This window comes from Petaurus breviceps, unplaced genomic scaffold (genome assembly GCF_028583685.1).
Source record: "Petaurus breviceps papuanus isolate PSGF00001 unplaced genomic scaffold, PetGlider_PUasm1.0 188, whole genome shotgun sequence".
Taxonomy (NCBI): domain Eukaryota; kingdom Metazoa; phylum Chordata; class Mammalia; order Diprotodontia; family Petauridae; genus Petaurus; species Petaurus breviceps.
Window position 1 is genome coordinate 10508750 of NW_027185804.1, and position 24914 is coordinate 10533663.

General features: G+C 39.0%; 1 protein-coding gene across 2 annotated transcripts in view; it reads left to right on the top strand.

Annotated features, from left to right (window-relative positions):
* The window catches only part of NAV2 (neuron navigator 2), a 464415-nt gene that overhangs the window by 152410 nt on the left and 287091 nt on the right, over positions 1–24914 (top strand). For both annotated transcript variants that reach the window (XM_069091282.1, XM_069091283.1), the window contains exon 4: positions 20157–20229. In XM_069091282.1, coding sequence (XP_068947383.1) covers positions 20157–20229 — 73 coding nt within the window. The remainder of the gene's footprint in view (positions 1–20156; positions 20230–24914) is intronic.

A 24914-nucleotide genomic window follows, 5' to 3' on the forward strand; every position in this document is an offset into this window, starting at 1 on the left:
ACAGAGACAGAGAGAGAGACGGAGGGGGGAGAGACAGAGAGAGAGGGAGAGAGAGAGAGACAGAGAGGAGAGAGAGAGAAACAGAAAGAGGGAAGGAGGGAGAGAGAGACAGAGAGAGACGGAGGGGGGGGGGGCGCAAATTTGTCTTTTCTGTTGTAAAAGGTTAAAAGCCCAAACTGCATCCTTGCCCAGATAAAAAGCCAGACCATTTCATCATGGGCCTGGCCAGCAGGTAATCCTGGAATAGAGCTGGTTTCTTGATGCGTGGGGTGAAGAGAAACAAACTTTTGTGGGTCTGAGTTCAGAAGTTCAGGGTAGATGCAGAAAAATCACTTTAGAAAATGAATTATATGAAAAATATTGGAAAGAAGAATGACAATGAGAGGTCTAGAGGACAGGGAAAAGGGGGGATAGATCTCAAAATTATTAGATTTCTAAAAATCTGTGAAAAAGAAAATCTGACCATTATCTTTTAAGGATTTATATTAAAAACTCCCCAAGTTTTGAGAATGTGGAACTAATTACAAATAAAAAATATCCATGAGGTTCAAACATGGAAAAACCAAAGGATTCAACTTAGCCAGGAATGTCATCATTAACATTCAAAACTATAATGTCAAAGAAAAACTCTGTGAATATGATTTTTAACAGTCATTTATCAGAAAATGTAATTACAAATCTTTTAAGATGTTTCTATTGGAATAAGAAACAACAGAAGAAACTAAACTAAACCAAACTAAACTAAACCATCACCACCCTCTCCCATATACAGAGTAAAAACATAGGACCAGATCCTTGTAACAATTTCTCACCAAAATGAAATATTCTTAAAAACAAAATATAGACATTTGATACTCAAGACAATTTTGAATAGTTCCTAGACAAAAGATTTGTCTTCAGAACAACATTTAGTTTGGAGAAATAGCAGGAGGTAAAAGATTCTTGAATGATGCATAAGCCTGAAATAAAGAAAAAGAATAACTTTTATAATAGACTGGGGACCCCTGAGCTAAGTACTTTGAATAATAAATACTTTGTAATTGTGATTAATTGTGGGTTTAAAGGTGAGTTTTAAAAATAGCAGTAGTTCAGATTTGGTTAATCACAGAATCATGTCCACATATGTAAGATTTTTTTTCTGTGTTAAATTCAGAAAAGATTTCAAAGAGGAGTAATAAAAAAAACATTTAGAAATATTTTTCTGACAAATCACTTTAATAAAGAATGGTAGAGAATTTCAAAGTTAATCATATAATTGATTACAAATGAATTAAATTCCTCTATAAAAATCAATTGATGGATTTAAAAGTACAGCAAAACACTATGTATAATATAAAAATATATACACAGATTATAGATAATGGTGTGGACCAGGAGTGTGACCTGGAGGCCACATGTGGCCCTCTAGGTCCTCAAATCCAAACTTCACAGAACAAATCATTTTAATAAAAAGATTTGTTCTGTAAAAACTGGACTCACTCCAAAGGCCGCACCCAAAGACCAATGCTCCAGGCTACAGATTCCCCACCACTGGTGTGGATTATAATTTATTTTATTAATTCTAGTAAAATTCTAGCTAAAATCTGGAACTATAGTTATATTTATCTAGGGCCATATTTCAATATCCCTAGAATTATATCCAACAAAGTCAAAATAGAAAACATTGAGAGATAAACAAAGAAATTATATTACTCTTAAAGGTGATTGATAACGGTCTTTGATAAAAACCATGGATAATGAAAATATATTCGTCTTTGTTTTTCAGGCAATAAATACCATAGCAGTTAAATTTCTAAACTAAATATTAACTGATATGCAAGAATAACTAGATAGAAATTTTATAATAGTTGAATATTTCAATAAATACTGATGGAATAGGATAAATCAAATTTTTAAAAGTAAACAAAGAAGTTATAAATATGAATAGAGTACTGAAGAAACAATTTGCTAGATATGTGGAGAGAACTGAATGGAAAAAGCCAGAAATATACATTTGTTTTTTTTTTCTTAAAATACACATTATCAGACCATTGAGAAGTTATAAATGAATTCAGAAAGGTATAAATTTTATGCACTAATTTTACAGGTCATTATACTGTAAAATTAGATACTTATCATGAAAATAGGATCAAAATATGTAGACCTGAGTACACATTTTTAAATGATTTTGAATCTAGGTTAAAGACCAAATCATGTAAACAAATATCAACGTACTATAAACATAATGGCAACATAAATATAGTATATTCAAATTTATAGGATACAGCAAAGGAATATTCAGAGGCAAATTATATATCCCTAAACACATATTTAGACGAGACAAACAAAGAGATTAAGATAAGGAGGGAAATCAGTAAGAAGAAATAATGAAATAATGATGGAATTGATCAATTAAGCTAAGACAAATATAATTTATAAACAATAAAAATAAATTTTGTTCAAAAAAGAGGAAGAAAAATCAAGTTACCTGAATGAAAATGAGCAAGAAGGATCACAAAGAATGAAAAAGCTGTTTAGAAAGCCACCAGATGTGGTCTTCCCAGGACAGAGCAAAGTGCAACCATCACCTCCTTTCTTTTGAACATAATACTGCTATTTATGTAGCCCACGATTGTATTAACTTATTGGGCTGCCATATCACACTATCATTTCATATTGACTAAAAACCTTGGGTTCTTTTAAAATGCATAAGTTTTTTTAGCAACATTTCCTATAACCTGGATATTAATTTTTACAAATTTTTTAAGTTTTCTACATAACATAAACTTCATCTTGTTAATCTCATTCCATCATCCAGCCTATCAAGATCTTTGTAAATTTCAAGTGTTGTCATCTGATGCATTACTTCCCCCCTTCCAAGCAAATAGTCTTCCAAACTGTCATTATATATACATCAGAAGATCATAGGATCCAATTTATTTATTTCTTTTGCATTTTTCAAATGCTTTATTAACTTCTGATTTACATCATTCATTTCCACCAGATTTTGAGTTACACATTTTCTCCCTGTTTTTCCCCTATCCACTGCCCCCAAAATAGCAGTCCCACAGGATATCCCCTCCTCCAATCTGTTCTCTCCCATATTTTCTCCCATAACCCTTTTGACTTTTTCAGTAGGGCATGGTGGATCTCTATGCCCCAGTGCCTGTATATCTTATTTTCCAATTACATGTAAAATAGTGTCAATAATAGTATGTATGTGTGTGTATATATATATATATATTTAAACATTTGATTTTAAAACTTTGAATTCTAGATTCATTCCCTTCCTCCCTTGTCACCCACCCTTACTGTGAAGATAAGCAGTTCAGTATAGGTTGTACATGTGTAGCTAATACTCAACAATAACATAGTAGATATATTGTAAAAGACTGACTATATTTCCCTCCCTCCTATTCCACCTCCCACTTGTTCTATTCTCTACTTTGATCCTGTCCCTTTTCAAAAGTGGGTGCTTCCAACTTCCCTCCTCCCCTCCTGCTCTCCCTTCCATCATCCCGTTCCTCCTACTCTTCTGTAGGGTGAGATACCCTATTTAGTATGTATTTCATTCCCTCTCCAAGCCAAATTCAATGAAAATAAGGTTGACCCATTCCCTTTTGCCTTCCTATTCTTCCCCTCCACTGTAACCATTTTCCCTTGCCTCTTCTATATGAGATAGTTTACCTCATTCTGTCTCTTCCCATCTCCTCTCATTATATTCCTCTCTCACCTCTTAATTTCACCTTTTAAGTATCATCCCTTCCTATTAAATTGGTCCTGTGCCCTCTATCTATGTATACCTGTAAACATATATACACACATTCACATATGTATTCATGTGCCCATATACCCTCATATATAGGCATATATATATATTTCTATTCCCTTCAACTGTTTTCATACTGAGTAAAGTTTGGTCAGTTACAATTATTGTTTTTCCATGTAGGAATGTTAATAGTTCAACTTTGATAAGTTCCTTATGATTTCTTTTCCCTGTTTACCTTCTCATGCTTCTCTTGCTTCTTGTATCTGTATGTCAAATTTTCTATTCAACTCTGGTTTTTTCATCAAGAATTCTTGAAAGTCCTCTATTCCACTGAATGACCATATTTTCCCCTGAAACATGATACTCAGTTTTGCTGGGTAGGTGATTCTTGGTTTTAATCCCAGATCCTTTGACCTCTGGAATATCATATTCCAAGTCCTTCTATCCCTCAGTTTAGAAGCTGCCAGATCCTGGGTTATCCTGATTGTTTTTCCACAATATTCAAATTGTTTCTTCCTGGCTGCTTGTAATATTCTCTCCTTAACCTGGGAATTCTGGAACCTGGCTATAATATTCCTAGAAGTTTTCTTTTTGGGATCTTTTTCAGGAGGTGATCAGTGGATTCTTTCAACCTCTATTTTTCCCTCTGGTTCTAAAACATCAGGGCAGTTTTCCTTGAGAACCTCCTGGAGGATGATTTCTAGGTTCTTACTTTGATCCTGGCTTTCAGGTAGTCCAATAATTTTAAAATTATCTCTCCTGGATCTATTTTCCAGGTCAGTGGTATTTCCCATGAGATATTTCACTTTTCCTTCTATTCTTTCATTTGTTTGGATCTGTTTAACAGCATCTTGATTTCTCATAAAGTCATTAGCTTCCACTTGCTCCAATCTAATTCTGAAGCAATGATTCTCCCCATTGAGCTTTTGAGATTCTTTTTCCATCTGGCAAATTTGGCTTTTTAAGGCATTCTTTTCCTCATTGCCTTTTTGAGCATCTTTTGCCATTTGAGTTAGTCTATTTTTTAAGGTATTATTTTCCTCAGTCAGGCTGTTGACTCTCATTTCATAATTTTTGCATTGTTCTTATTTCTCTTCCCAATTTTTCCTCCACTTCTCTTATCTGCTTCGTAAGGTCCTCTATGGCCTGTAACCAGCTCATATTTTCCTTTGAAGCTTTGGTGCAGGAGTTCTGACTTCACTGTCTTCCCCCTGTTCATGTTTTGCTCCTTTTTGTCCCCAAAATAGGAGTCTAATATTGCAATCTTCTGTCTGCTTTGCCTCCTTTGCCTGGTCATGTCGCCCCTCGGTTACTTGACCCCTGGGCTTTTTGCCACAGTAGGACTCTGCCACCAGACAGGGGAGCTTTCATCCCAAACTCTGGGGTTTTCTCAGCTGCCAGAGGTATTAGTTGGGTGCCCTCTCAGAAGCATACACACCCTCTGGCCAGCTGGTCACACAATCCAGGACCTCCACCCTAGACTGCAATCCAGATACAAGCAGGTTAAAGCAAGAGAGATTACCCCTCAGACTGGTCACTTGGTCTCCCTACACTCTGCCGGCCAGAAGCTGAAGCTGCCACATGGCACTGGCTGGCTTTGCCGGGAGTCTCAGCGTCTTCTTGCCCTGGGGACAAAAGCCAACACACTCCCACTTACTGGGTCCCAAAGTCCTTCGAATCTGTGTGTTGATAATTCTGGATTGCCACAGATTCTGGTAATCTGGAGTCCATCTAGCCAACAGCTGGTCAGGCCCGCCCTGGGGCTAAAACTTCTGGCTCACAAGGGCCTGGGCTCAGCTCCCAGAGCTCTGTGCTGGCTGTTGCTGCTGGCCTGCCGGGGTGTCCTCAGCGGGAGGTTAGCTTCTCTGTGTCATTTTGTGGATTCTGCAGCTTCAAAGTTTGTTCAGAGTCCCCTTTTTACATTAATTGGGGAAGGTGGAAGCTGAAGCCACTTGGAGGTCCTGCTTCTACTCCACCATCTTGACTCCGCCCCCCATAGGATCCAATTTAGAATCCATTTACTCTAACTCCTTTATTTGGCAGATGAACAACTATCTTCCAAAGTGACAAAGCAACTTGTCAATGGTCACAGGGCAGAACTAGAGTTTGCATCTAAATCCCATTTAGACTGGAAAATTGCCACAAATCTAGCAATCTTTCCACTGGACCATACTCCCTCTTTAATTTCTGGATAAGAGCTTATAATTAAAATGTCTTATTATGTGGTCTAGATGGGGACCTCAGAGCTCATCTAAGTTCAACAGCCTCACTCTGCGATGAGGAAACTGAGATCCAGGTAGATTAAGGGACTCTTCCAGTATCACACAGGTAGCAAGAGTCAAAGGCAGTATTTGAATGGGTTTCTCTTGACTTGGGTGTCCATTTGTCTTTCACTGTAATACACATCCTCTTCTCTGACACTATCTTGTTAGAAGACTAGTTATGTCAGAAATCATGGAGAAGCATCAAAGATTGTCTACTCAAAACCTCTCATTTCACAGATGAGGAAGTTGATTCTCTGTGAGGTTAAGTGATTTTCCCAAGGTCACCTGGGTAGTTAATGGCCAAGTATGAACTCCAGGTTAATCTTTGTATTAGATCACTGCTATCAAGTTTCTCTTCTATACTCTCTCTCTTCAACTGATAATAGTGGTGTTTCATTATCTGTGTAACTCATCCTTCAGTTGTCTCTTCAGGGCTTCACAGACCGTAGAGATCCTGCCCCACCCCCCCATTCCCAACTAAATTGCCAAATTTTGTTCTATTATTATTTTTTACGATGTGAATTATGAGAAGTTGGTAGTAGACCTTAACTCTAACAAGTCCCAAGGGATTGCCAAATTTCAAATACATGTGATAGGGAAACGATATGCCACCTGGTTGTTCATATCACATGGATATATATATATATATATACTTTTCTATTGTTGGTCATCTACCATAATGGCACCAATAATATGTAATCTTATTCTTGGTTGCATCAGTAGAACATGATGTTGAAAAGAATCTATACTCTCCATTTTAGGCATAAACCTGACAGTAATAGTTTTAATTAAAATTACAATAGAAGGGGTCCAAAAGCAGGTAGAGTTTTCCCTTGACCTTCAGATTTTTTTGTAAGTCCATTGGAATTTCAAATTTTAATATTCTCAGTCAAAAGACAAAACTATATAGTCAAGATTAAACAACGGTTTATGAATACAGGTAGCAGCCTCAGAGAATACTTTAAGCAACTTAAAATTTCAGCAGACCATAGAGAATAATTTTCCTCAATCCATTTAATCCCTCTTTGAGAGAATCTCTAAGGATTCTCCTTGAGATCAGGGACTGTTTTCTGCCTATCTTTGTATCCCTGGAGTTTATAGCATAATGTCTGGCCCATAGTAATTATTTAATAAATACTCATTGATTTGACCTGATCTTTGTCTAGGTGAAAAGGACATTCTAATGGAAGAGAAAACATGTAAATGACTATGTGTATAATAGATGAATATGAGTTAAATTGGAGGTCATCTCAAAGGGAAGGTGCCGGCATTGAAGGACACCAGGAAAGGCTCCATACAGAAGGTGGGATTTGAATTGAGGGCTTGAAGAAGCCAGGCCACATAGGTAGCAGATATAAGGAGCAAATATATTCCAGGCATAGGGATAGACAATGTAAAGGTGTGGAGTCTGGAGATGGAGTGTCTTGGGTGAGCAATAGCAGGGAGGTTAAGTGTAAGAAGAATGGAAAGGTAGGGAGGGGCCAAGTGGTGAAGGGCTTTAAAAGCTAAGCACAGGGTGGTATATTTTATCCTAGAGATAATAGCGAGACACTGTAGATCAAAAGGTTCTCCCATTTACTGAAATAATCAAAGACTCCTTTCTTCTCCTGGTCTGATAACAGGGAAGGCATAGAAAATGAGGGTACTGCTCCTGAGTAGACCAATTAATAAATGGGTCCTCTTCTCCTTGTCTCATCTCTTCAACTCCATCCTCAAGGAAAACAGAGTTCTTTTCTGAACTTTCATTCAGCTTCTGCAAAGAATGTAGGTGGGTCTTTGGGAAGAAGGGTTTTAGTTTGGGGCACTGTTTTCATAGAGGTCTGATTAAGTTCCCATGAGGTTTCTCTTTCAGATGGAGCTACTGACTTTAGATTGGCAAAATACTGATTTTGTGATATTTTTAAAAAGAAGGGGCGGGGAGGGAGACTTGGTGTGTTTCCACAATGAGAAACTCCTTCCTTTTTATAAGGTGTAGACTACACAAGATGCTCACTGGGAAGACCCACACGCATAATATGTCTTCCAAAGTAAACGAAGAAGCTTTCAGATAAATAAGTGAAAATAGAGCCATACATAAATAAAATCATAAATAAAGCTGCAAAATCACTTTTAAAACTCTAACTGTAAATGACTAAATCTGATTCCTCTCCTTTTAATCTCTTATCTTCTGTGCACATTAATGGACTCTGCTCCTGCTGACTGACTTATCTGGATGTGGGGGATGACAATGACAAATCTACTTCTGATACAGATCAGCAACTGTCGTACAACCTAAAGTATTGGAGATTTGTTGATCAGTCAATAAATATTTATTAAGCATTTAATATGTGCTAGGCTCTATTCTAAGTGCTGGAGATACAAATGCCAAAAAAAAAAAATGAAAAAGACAATTCCTGCCCTCAGGGAACTTACAATATAATGGGGAAAGACAGCACACAAAAGGAAGCTGAAAAGAGAAGGGGAGAGTGCCAGGCTTAGGGGCATGATGAAAAAGTCTCCAAGCAGTGCAACGGGTGGGAAGTAGGGAGAGGACTGTGCCAGGCCCCCTCCTTAGATGGAAGTTTTGGACTCATGGCTCTGCTCTCCAATTAGCAGGAGTGAGGAACCTTAGACCTTGAGTTCACATATGGCCCTTCAGGTACTCAAATGTGTCCGTTTGACCAGTCAGCTCTATAAAGGGCCACACATGAGGAGCTAGAGGGTCTCATGTGGCCTTGAGGCCACATGTTCTCCACCCCTAAATTAGAGGGTCCAATCAGAAGGGCAGAAGGTATTAATGATATGTGAGTACCAAGTCTGATTCAGTTTTGCAGGACAAAATTTCCCAATGATGATTTTCCTTGGGCATGAAGGCATGCCAGAGAAATCTAAAAGCTATATAGCTGATGGAAAATGGGTTGGACCCTGGGAGAATCAGGTAAAATGCCTTACCCAGCCAGTGTCCCATAGCAAGTATGTTTCACAGTCAGAAGGACCTGAACCTAGGACTTTGGGACTTAGAGGCTGGCTCTCTTTCTCTGCTGCCTCTATATTAGAGTATATTGTAGATAAGAATGGCAGTGTGGCCTAGTGGATAAAAAACCGACCTTGGAGCTGGGAAGGTCCTGCCTGATCCACACTGACTGTGTTACTCTGGTCAATCCATATACCTTCTGTGGGCTCCAAGCAATTCTCTGAACTTCTACATTGCCAGGAAGGTGTCAATCTGCATAGGAAGAGGGATTTTCTTCATCCAGGCCTTACTTATTTGAATGAAATAATGGGTCAGCAAACTACCCCTGAGAGCCAAATCCAGTCTATGACTTGCTTTTGTACAGCCTGAGAGCGAAAAATCATTATTTCACTTTAAAATAAAATTTTGTTATATTTTAAATTAAAAAAAAAAAACAAACTTAATGGCCAGGCAGGCCAGATTTGGCCCTCCTAGTTTGCCTGCTCCTGGAAGGGAAAGAATAAGCATTTATATAGCACCTACTATGTTCCAAGAACTGTACAAAGAGCTTTACAAATATGATCTCATAGGTGCTGTTATTATCACTGTTTTACGGTTGAGGAAACTGAGGCAAACAGAGGTTAAGTGGCTAGCCTAAGGTTATACAACTGCTGCTTGTCTGAGGAACTTAGGTCTTCCTGACTATGAGGCCTGATCTATCTAACTACCTCATGTCATCCCAATGGATAGAGGGAAGAAACCCAATTATGAGTCAGGAAGCCCTGAGTTCAAATTCCACTTCTGACACACACTGGCAATGTGATCATGGGGAAGTCACCTACCTTCCTTGTGCCCCATTGCAGAGAAGGTGCTGATCTACATTGTTGGAGTGATTTCCTCACTGGGAGATCCCTACACTAAAAAAAAAAATTGGGGTCCCATTTATAAAAATCAGTTCATATTTGTTTTTGTTTTTGCCTCTTTGTTTTTGTCATTTCACATGTCTTTCCTTATTTCTTCATATTTGTTATTTCTCTACCAGATCTCCCCCCCCACCCAATAGATTGCAACTTTTAGTGAAAAATGTATCCCCAGTGCCTGCCTCAGAGTAAGATTTTAATAAGTGCTTGTTGTAACGTTTAAGGACGTGGGAAACAGAGTTTTTATTTTACCTTTACAACCCCAGTGTACCCAGTAGGCACTTAATAGATGCTTATTAAATTGAATTTTGCAATAGTATTCCATTATATGCATATGCCATTATTTATTCCTCCAGTCAGATATTTGAATTGTTTCCAATATTTTTATATCATAAATAAAGTCTCTTAAAATATTTATACACAAATACATATCTTGTTTTTTATTTCCTTTTAAAAATGTTGGAGTGAGTAGGGTCAATTCTCTAAAACACATTTTTCTCTTTTCTGGGGGAGCCCCCTTTTTTTTAAACAGACGAGGAAACTGTTACAGAGAGGTTAAGTGATTTGCCCAGCTCTTCCTCACCCCAAGTCCCACATTTTACCCACCGTGCCACCTAGCTGCCCCAATGTTTCTGCCATGTCTTCTGGAAGAACTGACTCCTTCCATGTATTTGCTGTTTTGTTAGGTTTGAGTGCTTGAGCTGAAGACCCTTTTACCTTTTCTCTAGAGACTTAACTAGAGAATGCTCTGGAGTTTTTAGGAGAAACTATAGTTGGGAACAAAATGATCTAGATTTGATTATCGCAGGGAAAACCTAAGTAGGAACATGAGCCAAAGAGAATTATTTGTAGAAAGGACTCCCTACCCTGCCCTCCCCTGAAATGAACACAGAGTTCTGGGCATGGGTGATACACTAATTAGAATTGAAGCCCTGAGTCTTGGGGTCCTGTGAACTTTTACCAAAGGAAATTAGTGGCTAAATTAGTTTGGAATGTGTAGAGGATAAAATTTAACCCCATGAGCCTTCTCTGTCTGTCTCTGTCTCTCGTTCTTGCTCCCTCATTCTTCCCACATACATACACATATATGAATACATACATATATAAATATACATATATGCACACACTTGCTTCCAATCTTCTCTCTCATTTGGGTCTAGTAGGGAAGAATTAGAAATAAACATTTTTTGAAAAATCTCTTGATGAGACCAAAACAAAATTGTTAATGCTAAGTTTTGTTTTTGGGAGGCCCCAAACCTATCTTCAGTATGACTTGGATTTCCAGATCTATTGTATCTAAAATATGGTTCCCCTCCCCAAGTATTCTTTCCATTTCAAGGGCAAATATAGAACTGGGAAACGAACAGAAACACATGAGATCCAAGGCAGTCTGGGGCAGGATGGAAAAAGACCGTCACTGAAGGAGTCGGAAGCAGTCTTGTCTGCAGAAGCCTTTTTTTTCCTTTTTTAATCTCTTGAGATTTTTTTTTTTGGTCCAAGTGTATCTAGCTGTTAACAGCAACAGCAGCAAGACTTATGTAATATTCTTTAAGTTAAAACAGCATCTTGGAAAGCTAAAATTATAAATGTCATAAAAGTTTTAGAGGATAAAGTTGCCAGTGGTGGTGGGGAAATAAAGAAGAGGAGGAAGCAGACCCCTCTTCCCACCCCCAGTAGGGATTTTTGAACTTTTTCCAGGTCTCCATTTCTCATATCATTATATGTAGCACATTGAAAAGAGAGGTGGGAGCCAGAGAGAACTCTCTTTTCTAAATCTTAAAGCCCATTGGTTATCTGCCGCATCATCTGTTATGGTACTCCCTGTATAAGAGCAGGTTCCACCATGAATAAAAAGTTGGGCATGGAATCAGGAAGAACTGAATAAGAAAGAATTCAGATCCTGCCTTAGACTTTCATTAGATGTGTCATTCTGAGCAAATCACTTAACCTCTGCATTCTTCCATTTCCACATCTGTAAATGGAGATAGTGATCACAAAGTTTTTGGAAGGATGACATAAAAATGTCATATGTAAAATGCTTTGCAAGCTATAAAACCCTTAGTATGACAGTATCTGTAAGCTAAGCAGGTTTTTGTCCACTGAGGTAGAGTAACCAAAGGACACTGCGGCTTCCAAGGACATCCCAAGTGCCTAGATGTCCAGTGTCTGAAATTTTATCCTTAGAGATTCATTCCTTTGGCCCCTGTCTTTTGGGTATGTTTGGGGTGGGAGTGAGGATGTGGTATATGTATCAGACATTACCAAATTCACAGGAAGGTGTGATTAAGTTGTCAGAATAAAAACTAAACAGCCTATTCTCAGCCTATTAGCTGGGAAACTGGAGAGGGAAGGAAGGGATGTTGAAAGAATGGAAGGGGGTAGAAAAGTAATGGAGAGTAAGAAGACTTCCTATTTCTTTATACCAGACAAGACTATACTCACTGATATGACAGACTTACTATGTTATGGCATATTCTATGCAGTATACTTGTCATGTTTCGGGGGAGCAAACTGTAGGTCCACATGCTGTGTCATCAGGGGGCCCTGCTCTGGTCTATAGGCCCGACGTTACACAGACTAAACCAAGCTGAATCACACTGCCTCGGCCTCCTGGGGTTTGCATCTGAAATAAACAGACGGCCCTGGCGAGACAGACATTTGGTAGGGCATTCCTCCAAACTAATTTTGCTATTTTTGTTTGGTTTCATGGTGGGGTTTTTATTTTTTGTTTCTTAATTTTTTTTAAGAAAGGGTGGAAGCAAACCGACCATGAGAAGTGGGATGGATGTTTTTAGACGCAAAGCCAAAATTCCTAACATTGTCTTGCCACAATGTATTTCCTTCTGCTACCACCCAGTCCAACCAGGAATTTATAGCAGATACCCCAGAAATAGGAGGGGAGTGGGACTGATGAATGGTCCCTGTCATTAAAGTTAGGGGAGTGTTAGGGGAGGACCTATCATGATTACTTTGGTCATGGTCAGTCAATGAACATTTATTAAGTGTTTATTATGTGCCGGGCATGGTGTTAAATACTAGGGATGCAAAGAAGGTGGGGGAGAGGGAGCACACCAGAAAACCTGACCATAGTAACAAGGATCAGTTAGAATTGGGATTCTCAGGCATAAAAGACACCTACCAACCATTCACCCCCTTGTTGTAGCAGGCCCAAGTTTACATCCCAGAAAGTCCCATAAATTCAAAGAGCGGGAAGAGTATTAGATTTAGAAGTAGAGGTCATAGGTTCAGATCTTTCTACCCCTATGACCTTGGGCTAATCACTTCCCTTCTCAGAAATCTGTTTTCTTATCTACAAATGTCAAGTGAGAGATTCCAAGGAATGATTTCCAAGTCTCTAACATTCCATGATACTGAGAGATCCAGGAAAAATCTTTCCCCAGCTCACAACACACTACATTTCTTTTCATTCTCTTGTGTTGAGAAGCAATAGCTGACCTTTCAATAGCAGGCGATGATGTGAAGAACCTTTTAGAGACATTCTACCTTCACCCCTTGAAATCCCTCCTTTCTTTCAAAGATCACCTCACCTGCTGCCTCTTACAGGAGGCCTTTCCTGATCTCCCCACCTGATGATGCCTCCCCTCCACATTATCCTGGGTGTTCTTATATGTGTCAATTACTTTGCAATAATAACCAGCATTTATATGGAATTTTAAAATTTATTTAACTCTTTACAAATATTATCTCAGTTGGTCCTCACAGCAACCCTGGGAGGCCGTTACTATTATTATCCTCATTTTACAGGTGAGGAAAGAGGCAGACAGGGAGTAAGTACCTTGGCCAGGGTCACAACACAGCTGGTAAGTGTCTGAGGCTGGATTTGAACTCAGGTCTTCCCAATTGCAGACCAAGCCCTCTATCCACTGCACCATCTAACTATATATACTTATATATACATATATGGTCTCTCCCAACAGATTTTAAGCTCCTTGTGAGTTGTAACAATTTCTTTCCATTTCTTTCTTTTTTTCTTTTTTTTTTTTTTTGGTCTTTGTATTGCCAGCACCTTCAATGTCAAATATATCATTGGTGCTTAATAAATGCTTCTTAATTGATTTATTGAGCCATTCAGTGATGGAAGTTTGACAGCTATTATTCTCCCCATTTTACAGATGGGGACCCTGAGGCTTAGTGAGACTAAGACACTTAGTTACAATCTCATGATTAATAAGTGTTAGAAGTAGTATTTGAGCCCAGGAATTGCCTGTCTCCAAGTCTGGTGCTCTTTTCCCCTCCCTATGGCAAGACCTCGCTGAAAAAGAATGGCAAGGGTGTCAGCTATTTCTCCCTCCCACCTTTTACCCACTGAAAATTCATAATTTATGCTTCGGGATTCAGGTACACCGGGTCCCGTGAAGAGCAATCCTTTGCATTAAAATCCCTTCCATGAGCTTTGCACTCGGCTTCACTGGTATTTAGAGAAAAATGCTACCATGGCAACGGCCACAACAGATGGCGGTAGATCTGTCTCTAAGCTACCAAGGAGATATACAGCAGCCTTTCTCACTTTTGCATGTTTTATAATATCCAGAGGCCTGGGACAATCTTAGACAGACTGACTCATGTTTCAAGGGCGGATCGTTTTCATTTTATCGTTCTTTCCTCTCAGCTTTTTTTAAAGAGTTTTCCCCATCTTGTCCGTAATCTGTGGTTGAGTTCATTGACTTCATGAGGTGGAGCCTGGGTTGCATTTATCCTTTCCGGATTTCTCTGGGAGGATGAAGTCAAAAATAAGACTTTTTTAAACTTTTGATCTAAGGTCACAAACTCACCCAGAGGGAAAGGTCCTCTTTTTCCTTATTTATATTTATTTGTCTTTTGTGCTGCTATCCATGCCAGGCAGAGTGAGTGGAACAATGGTGGCCCCTTAAGAACCTCCAAACTCTGACAGAAGTGATGGAGGTTACCTTTTTCACCTCTCCATCTCTTCTACACCAGCCCCCTACATTTTAGTCTAGCCCCAAGCCCCAGGTACCAGCATTCTGATTGCTTAGGACACTCCTAGCCCAATGTGGCATCTCCCCCAAATCTGCTCTCACAGAGATTTTTGCACAAGACAAGACCTTTCTGTTGGCTTCTTCCTATGCCTATGGTTACTGTGCCCTCTCCTCAGCCAGTGCATTTCTTAGAATCCTTTGGAATGCTAGATTTGCACAAATTTTTTAGCTAATTTTGGAAAGTGGTTTATATTGGCAGTTGAGTGTTAATGAACAACTATGGTCATATTTACATACTTGGCTGGTTAAGAGTATCTTCGTTAGTTCCTTCTCTCAAACTTTAAACTCAGATCCCATCTCACACTGTATCTGGATCACATATGACTTATGGCCCCAATAAATATAACTAGGATTTCTTTAAGCTGTAATTAGCACATGATGCTGGCCAGTCTGGATGTTTTCTTGGCACATTTAGGGATTGTGCAATGTTGACCATAAATTCAGTCGGATTGTTTACCTGTACAGGATTTGGAAGGAAACCTTGAAATGAATTTTAATTTGTAGGGAAACTGGATCAAAGGAGACATTGCCCCCTCTGATCTCATTCCAAATGAAGCTAGGAGTTTTGAATCAACATCTGATCCTTCTCTGTTCCTTAGCCCAGACTTCTTCCTGGGGTATAGATGAAAAGAGAGTGGCTCTCATCAGCTTTGTCAGGGATGATTTTGCATTTAATGGAATGTTATTAAAAAGTGCACTTGAGTTTTCAGGAATGTTTTTGGACACCTTCTGTGAGCAGTGAAGTCACTATGGGGAAAGGAATCAAGGAAATTAATTCTGTGTGTACATAGACTTAAAAAAAAACCCTTTTCTCCCAAGATTCAATTATTTAATATTTAGATAAAATATTTTTTTAATTTAAAGATTTAATAGTTTTAGGGACTCCCGCGATAGCCTCAGGATACTACGTGGTGTATTTCATCTCCACACCAAAAGAAATAGTGATCAATGTTCTTGTTGCCTCATTGCCATAACAGTTTAAATAAGCCATCAAGGACTTATTGGAGTTTCCTACACCATTTTCTGATGGAAATCTATAGAAAATTCTTGATTGCATTGATTGGCAGAACTGAACTTGAATGGAGGTCATTGTAGGGAATATTTGCCTTGGAGAGAAGAAGCTAAATGATATGAGAAGTCATGAAATAATTAAAGGAGCATTAATTAGATTGAGAGTCAGGTAAAATGTGGGGCAGGTGGATAGTGCCATTGTGCATGGAGTGTCCAGTCTGAAGTCAGGAAGACTCATCTTCATGAATTCAAATCTGACTGCAGACACATACTAACTGTGTGACTCTGGACAAGTCATTTATCCTTGTTTGCTTCAGTTTCTTCATCCGTAAAATGGGCTAAAGAACAAAATGGCAAACCACTCCAGTATCTTTGCCAAAGAAAACCCCAAATTAAATCTCGAAGAGTCAGACACTATACAGATATCCCATTTTATACGGGGTTTAATAATCCTGGGAGATAAGTATTGCTATTTTCCCCATTTTACAGATGGAAACCTGAGCCATATAGTGGTTAAATGACTTGCCCAGGGTCACACAGCTAGTAAGTGTCTAAGGCTGGATTCACTATGCCACTTAACTTCTATTTCAGATAACTGAAATGAGAGATAGGGAAATGCTTGAACTCTTTGAAATGAGGGAACTGTTGAAATCCATAGTCCTAGTACCAGTAGATATTGCCGTGTTTCCCCGATAATAAGACCTATCCCAAAAATAAGCCCTCCCCTTACTGTGTAAGGTTCCTCTAAAATAAGCCCTCCCCTGAAAATAAGCCCTATTGAGATTGCTACTGTAGTGAAGGTGATCCCCTGTGCTACACGCTACATTACGGTACCCTCTGTATTCACCGTTCCCCCCCCACCCCGTGAAACGCACGCCACGCTCCGAGCTGCACTACGAGCAGGTTACCTGGACAAGACATATTCATTTAAAGAGAGCTATATTGCTGGACATGACAGATTGGGTCCACTTCTTCTGAAGGAAATGAAGGCGCAAGACATCCAGGACGGAATTCAGGGTATGGACACTTATGATGATGTTGTTGAAGAAGATGACATGATCATTATTGAATAAAAGTACATTTTTTTGTTCACATTTACCTGTTTATTAAAATTGCTGTCAATGTTCATTAAAATAAGCCCTCCCCTGAAAATAAGCCCTCTGGTGTTTTTCTGTCCAAAAAAACTTAATAAGACAGTGTCTTATTATCGGGAAAACACGGTAGTACCAGTACCAATACCAGTATTATATATTCTTACAATGCTAGAATTTAAGAATTTATTTCAATTTATTTCATTTCAAAATAATTTTATTTATAAAATTTAAAATTTATTTCTATTAAACATTTTTTTGTTCCTCCACTCCTCACCCCCTCCACTGGAAAAGGAGGAGAAGACTTTTGTAGCAAATGTGTATGGTTAGGCAAAAATCCATTGCATATTAACTATGTCCAAAAATGTATGCCTAAAAAACAAATTTAAAAAGATGTATGTCTCATTCTGCATATTTAGTTTATCATCTCTGCAAAGAAATGGGTAACATTTTTCATCACTGTACTTCAGGAATCATGGCTGGTTGTTGCCTTGATCCGAATTGTCAACTCTTTCAAACTTGTTCATTCTAACAATGAATCATTTTAACAGTTATTATTATTATATAGAATTATCATTAGTATTAATATTATATTAACTAATATACAATATAATTAATATATAATGTAATATAATTACTATATTAATGATGTATTGTTATAATATATGAATAATATGTTATAATCATATTATTTTTATTATTATTATATAGAATATTCCCCTGGTCCTACTCATTTCACTCTGTATCACTGCATCTGTCTTCCCACATTAATCTGAAACTTGGTTTGAGAGTAGCATTTAAGATCCAAAAGTATGAAACTGATATCCAAGATCATCCTTTATTGTTTTATTTATCTTTAGAGGTTGACATAGAGTTGAAACAAGGCTGAAAATCTGATTTTTTCTAGAGGGCTTTCATTTCATTTGGTTCCCCCTCCCCCATTTTTTTTGTCCACTGTCACAGTGGAAGATTACTCCAGAACACCTTACAAGGCCTTCTCTTGTCCTCATCCTGCTTCATCACTTCTACTCTCCTTTACCATGTGTAGGGAGAGGTGGGGAGAATGGTTGTAAGAAATTGTAGCAAGTGCTTCATCATTTCAGTGCTGAGGAGGTAGAAAGGGGGAGCAAATTAAAAAATTTGCAAAAAAAGGGGGGGAATACTTGGAGTGGTTTTCTTTCTGGTGGATAGACTCTAACATTTTTGTATTTCACTAATTTCTGCCTCTTCTCAAGAAGACAAGGTACCCGTGATGAGGGTTCATTTAAGGTGAGTCAGAGGTAGAGCCAGTCATAAGTGCCCACCTGTCCTCAGTATCATCTACTAAGTGTGTGGGCATGGTGCAATGCCATGACTTAAAATGGGTATAAGGATTTAGTGAATTCTCTGGTCAGTTGATGGATGGAGATGAACCTGTGACTTCATTGATATAGGGAACTCATCTAGATAAGAAGACTCATTGTTCTGATATAGGTCAGCACCTTCTCTGCAAATTATTATATTAGAGAGATAGCTGCCCAAGGCACTGAGCAATAAAATAAGCTCCCTGGGTCATACATCAGGGATGCATCAGAGGTAAGCCTTGGACTTAGCTAGGGGTCAGGCCAACTCTCTAGGCTCTGCACCACTCCTGCCTTTCAATTGAAAACATTTTAAATTGTTTTCTTGCTGTCAGAGTAGAAGAAGCTAGTCTCAGATTGCCAGGTGTAGAGGGGAATATAGTCATGCCTTGAACTCAGGCCTGTCTAATCCAGAGAAGAAGGATAAAAATGTGGAAAACTCACTGTCTACAACAGAGAAGAACAATTCACAAACTGCATCAGGGAGTGACTTACACGTCTGTTGTAAACAGTAATCATTGTTAGTTTATATGAAACCCTATGAATTGATTGCTTGTCTCAGTTCAGGGAAAATAGTGCCTGAGTCTGGGTGTGGCTATCAAAATATGCTATTTCAAACTGCCAAACGTGTTCATTTGCTTATGACTCCCATTGGCTTTACTCGATAACTCATATTTGTATGGTTTACACACATTGATTCAAGAATATTCTAAATAGGGGCAGCCAGGTAGCACAGCGAGTAAGAGCACCAGCCCCAGTGTGGAGATGACCTGGGGATCGAATCTGGGCTCAGATACTTAGCACCCACCCAGAAATAACTGGCCATGTAACCTCGAGCAAGTTACTTAACCCCGATTGCTTAAAAAAAAAAAAAAGAATATTCTAAATAGCTCTATGAAATACATGAGTGATGTTGTCTTCATTTAAAAATAAAGAACCTCAAGGTATTAAGAGATTTGCCCAGGAACTTATGACTAGCAAGTGGTCAAGCCTGAGCTAGGTCTCTTTCCACTATGTCACAGTAGTGGATAGATCATCTTTCTTTATAATAATCATGATCATAATAAACCTTAACAATTGAAATGTAAACAAGACCTTTATTCATTAATGTGCTAATTATTCTTCACGGCTGCTATCCATTAGCATGTGTTAGAGCTTTAACCATGACATCAGCACTCCTAGGATTTGAGAGCATCTGAGAGGCCTCCTGCCCCTTTGCTGGTAGGCCCCTACTTGACAGGGAGAAGGAGCATAAAGACAGATGGGTCTGAGAAATTGTAGCCCTCCCCAGTCATCTGCAATGCCTGCTATTCTGGGAATTTTGTGAGTAAACATTGCCTAGATACCAGCTGGAACCTCCAGTTACCATTTTTACATTTCACTTGCCTGTCGCAGCGACTGGAGACTTTTGCCAACACAGGCTAGTGGACTGATCTTTCCTCACCTCCAACTTATTTGGCAACCTAGCACATTTTCAGGACCACACTGGAGACAATGATCAAGGCAAGATTGCCAGTTCCACACTGGTTATTCTTGGCAGCCTGAAAGAGATGCCAGGCTGCTACTCTGGGAGCCCAGTGACTGGGTGTTAGGTAACCTTTTCCTATGCAAGTATAAATAAAGAAGAGTTACTGACCTGCGTCTATTGATCAGGAGGGGTTTTTTGTTTGTTTGTTTAATGTTGGTACACTTTCCTTGTTAAGAGCCCAAGCTGGTGCATAAAGGACTCTTTCTGTGACATGGAACTCTGGGCATAATGTAATACAAGGTGGCTTTGGAGGAAGGCAAACCTTTATTGAATGTCTATTCTCTGTTGTTGTTTTTTTCCCTAGATTGAAAACATAGATGCCTGTCTGAATTTCCTGGCAGCTAAGGGAATAAACATACAGGGTCTGTCTGCAGAAGGTGAGTCAGAGCTGTCATTATTAAAAATCCACTTTATTGATCAGAAATCTATTCCACCCCAAACCCTGTTGAAAATGGTGTCAATAGAATTAATGCCAGGGCTGTTTGTGTGCTGTCCTGGTTTTGATTTTCCTTTAGCAAAGGTGGTGGAAGAATGGGAAAATATGTATCTCAATTTTTTTTTGAGGGGGGAAGGTAGGGCAATTGGGGTTAAGCGACTTGCCCAAGGTCACACGACTAGTAAGTGTTAAGTGTCTGAGGCCGGATTTGAACTCAGGTCCTCCTGACTCCAGGGCCGGTGCTCTATTCACTACGCCACCTAGCTACCCCCTGTGTAATCTCAATTTTAATGGTGTAAAAAAAATTTTTTTAATTTTAATGGTGCTAACTTTTTGTTTTTAAAGAACCACAGAAATTACCATGAGAATGAAAGCAGAATCAACCATCCTAGGAAACAGGCCAAGCAGGAAGTAGTGAACTCCTTTGGAGTAACATGGAATCATAGATTCAGAGTTGATATTTGGGCATGGTGCGATGCCATCTTTTTGTTCCACTGTTTGTACTGTGCTCACCTGTTGTTTACACATCCTATTAGTTATGAGATTAGGCACCTACTAAAGAATAAATTTAGAACCTTACAATTCCCAGGGAAATGAAGAAATGACCCTCTCTAGATCTTCCCTTCCCCTAAAAAAATAAGTCTTTTTACTTGGCCTTTTGGAAATGGTGCATGTTATCTTAATGAGATGCAACATTATTTTTTTGAAATCTTGATTAGTTTTTAATTAACCAAAATCAGCTGGCTAATTAGCACATTAGTGTAAGCTAATGACTCGTGGCTAAATTAGTTATCAGTTGAGGGATGACTGGCCAGAATTTTCACCTTATCTGAACCAGATCGCCATGGAAGCCTTCACTTTCCCTTGTGTTTATAAGTAGGAGCAGCTGCCAGTTTTCTGAAGCTGCCCTAGGCCACTGCCAACTCCCCAAACTCATTATGTCACACCTGCCTGGAGTTTTCACCAAACAGGTCATTTGATTTGTAATTCAGGTGATGATGCCTTTTCTCAGTGAAGCCGCCTTCCTGAAGTGATAAGGGCAGCATCTTCTGGGGATCACAAAGAGTGGGGTAGAAATGGGTCAGTAGATGGAAATAATTGAATGGAATGTATTGCCGGTAAGTTTGCAAACATTACAAAATTCTATTGGGGAATACCTACTTCCTTGCTTTTCTATTGTGATGTGTTCAATGTTCTTCTAGACTAGGATACAGAATGATGAGACCTAAGCCAGTTGGCATGTGTGGGACATGTGTATGTAAGGCAGAGAGTGGAGGAAATGAAAATTCCCTTTCAGAGTAACGTATTATTTCCTCCTTCTAAAAGCAGATGTTTTGTTAATGCACAGGGTAGGAAGGGGAGGTTTGTTGTCAGCATATTTTCTTCAAAGTAACTCAGAGTGATTTATTATTGTCCTGGGTTTGAGGGACTGATTTCAGAGGCAGGAGAGGTGATTCTGTCCTGCCTGTTTCCTTACATTTAATAGTAAATGCTATCTAACTTGAGGATTATGTGCCAGTGAAAGTAAATCCCAACTTTCCTATCTGAATGGATTTTATTGAAGATGATATTAAAAAATACAACTGTTGGTAATGTTATTATAGGACCTATAACAGACTTTTTGTGTCTATACTTACAACAAGTTCCAACACCTCAAGAGAGTAAGCAGAGAATCTTCATCAGTGCTGTGATCTGAGGCAGGGTTGTTCTTAAAAAGAGAGAAAGCTTCCTTTCTGACATAACTTATATGCTTAAAAAATGTTCTCTTTTTCTCTCTGGCCACGATGGTTTGGGGAGTGCTGATTAGCCAAGGTCCAAGTGTGTGAGGTCACGGATTGTCTTTCTCAATTGTTGATCAATCTTTTGGATAACTCTCCCTAGGCACACATTCAACACCTTAGGTATTCTTAGACTTTAGATGACTGTTATCTACATGAGAAGCCTCTTGCTCATAATAAGTCTAATGATGACCTTGAAGAGGAGTTATTGATATCTTAGCATGAAGGAGGTTTTGGGGGGAGGAGGAGGGAAAGGAGATTGGTGGATAGAATCTGGGCTGTAAGGCTTCTCATGAAAGTTACAAAGAGGGGAAAAACACTATTGAACTTAGTCAAATTAAGAGATTACAAGTTGTTATGTTATTATCTCAGAGAACACTCTTAACACATAAGAGGGAGGGGGAAGATTATAATAGATTATACCTAAATGTAAGTGTGGTTCTGTAAGACAAATAAATACAGCACACAGGAGGGCTTTTAGCACAGGTTCACTCTTGATCTGGTCAGACAGGAAAGACACTAAGAAGGGGTTAATAATCTTACTTTATTCTAGTCTAGTTTTCTCTGAGTAGGATTGCTGAAAATGGGAGGACAAACTCCTATAGCATTCCCTAATCACCCTTCTCACAGGGGCTGGGAAGAAGGGGAAGCAACTGCCCCTATGTTTTGATGGGGTCAGTTGAGACAGGCACAACTTGTGTATCCCCTAAGTCCCCTCAAGCCTCAGTGGGGGCCAGTTGAGGCAAACACAGATTTCCCCCAAGTCTTGATGGGGGCTGATCAAGGCATGCGTAACTTCTGTGCACTCACCCTAAGGTTCTCCCTAAGCCTCAATTGGGGCCAGTTGAGGCACCCACAGTATCTGTGCATTCAACCCTAAAATTCCCCATTCACTGACCAATGTCTACGTGTTTTATAAGGGCAACAGACAAAGAAGGCGTATTGCCAGCAACAGTCTTACAAGTTTACATCACCCCCTCCCTGTATCTCACTGTGCAGTCACAGTGGATATTTATATTATTTTTATCATTATGTAATGCTGCGCAAGCATGGTGATGTTTTGAACCATAACTGTGGGAACTTATATCTAATGGGAACAAGAGATTGTTATGGCTATGAATCCTAGGAAACTGAATTCTAAGAAATAATAACAAAAATTCACTTTACACACTCTAAAATTTAGTTACACTAAAAATTCACCTTACTTACAGGTTCGTTACTTTTACTCATATGAATCTTATATCTGTGACATTTCTAATCAGAAGGCAGCTCACAACAGTCATATAAGGTGTTGACTAAGAAAAAAGTTACTTAGCAAGAAGGACAATGACAGAGAAGGAAGTTGAGTTTAAAAAATCAACTCTTGAAGTACACACTTGGGCAGACATGGTTAGGTCAAAATCAGTTTGTGTAATATCTGAGGATTGGTTTATCAGTGAACTCCAACCCCCACATGAATCTATAGTGTGACATGGAACACATAAAACTACTTATATCCCGGGCTTTATCGATCGAGGCATAGTGTCCTGAAAATTGCATGTGATGGTTCCATTGCCCTGCTCTGTTGGGTTCAGTTCTGGGCGCCATGTTTTAAGAAAGATATTGACAAGCTGAAACTTAATTCAATTCAGTGAGCATTTATTGAGGTCCTATTACATAGGTGTTACAAGCATGAAGAAGAGGTTCACATTGAGCTGATTTTTTTTAAGGGAAGAGAAAGGACTCTACGTCAATGAGCTTTGCTTTCACTCCTGACAAAATTCTAGATCATGTTATTAAAATGGTGGCTTATTGTGAATACCAAAAAAAAAAAAAAGGTAGTTATGAAGAAACCAGCCTGACTTCAAGAGCAAGTCATAGAAGCAAAAAATTTCAGAGATGGAAGGAACTATAGCGACCATCTAGTGTGGATGTTTTTCACTTGAATCAAGACTAAATTTACCTCTTTGGAAATTTGTGACATTTCTCCTAGTTCCAACCTTGGGTGTCAAGCACCAATCTATGCCTTCTTCCACTAAAAAGCCCTTAAGGTTCTTGAAGGGAATTATCCTCTCCCATCCCCCCCTCCCCACCCCCCGCTATCTTTTCTTGCTTGGTGGGGTTGGGGTGGGGGGGCCGGTTGACTGATCCTCCTATAACATGATCTTGAGTCACTTCACTATCTCAGTAGATCTCTCCTTATACTGAAAAGGTGACATGGAGAACAAAATATGATATTGCTGATGTGACCTGATCTGGATAGAGCAAAGTCAAACTGTTAGTCCTTTATTTATGGAAGATACAGAGCCTTATGAAAGAGCCCAGGTAAACATTAGATATCTTGGCTGCTGTTTCAGTCTGGTGAGTCATATTGAGCTTGTGGTCTACTATGACCCTCAGCCCTTCTTTTTTCAGATGCACTGCTGCCAGGTCTTACCAGACCAACCTTGCTTCTTTTTTTTTTTTAAATAGGCTTACTAGGTGGATAGATCAGGGAAGTGCTGAAGACACCATTTGTCTAGATTTTAGTATAGTATTTCACACTCACCCACACAAACTGTGACCCTGAGCAAGTCATTTAACCCTGTTTGTCTCAATTTCCTTATCTCTAAAATGAACCAGAGAAAGAAATAACAAACCACATCAGTCTTTTTGCCAAGAAAACCCTAAATTGGGACACAGAGTTGTACATCACTGAAAAACAACTGAACTACAAAAACAACAAATGAAGAAATGTGAGGGAATACAGCTAACTGAACTGAAACATGGCTGAACAGTCAGGGGCAATGAGCAATATTTAATGATTCCATGTCAGTTTGGAAGGCAGTTCATTGTAAAATGCTCCTTCCTGGCTATCTGTGCATGACAC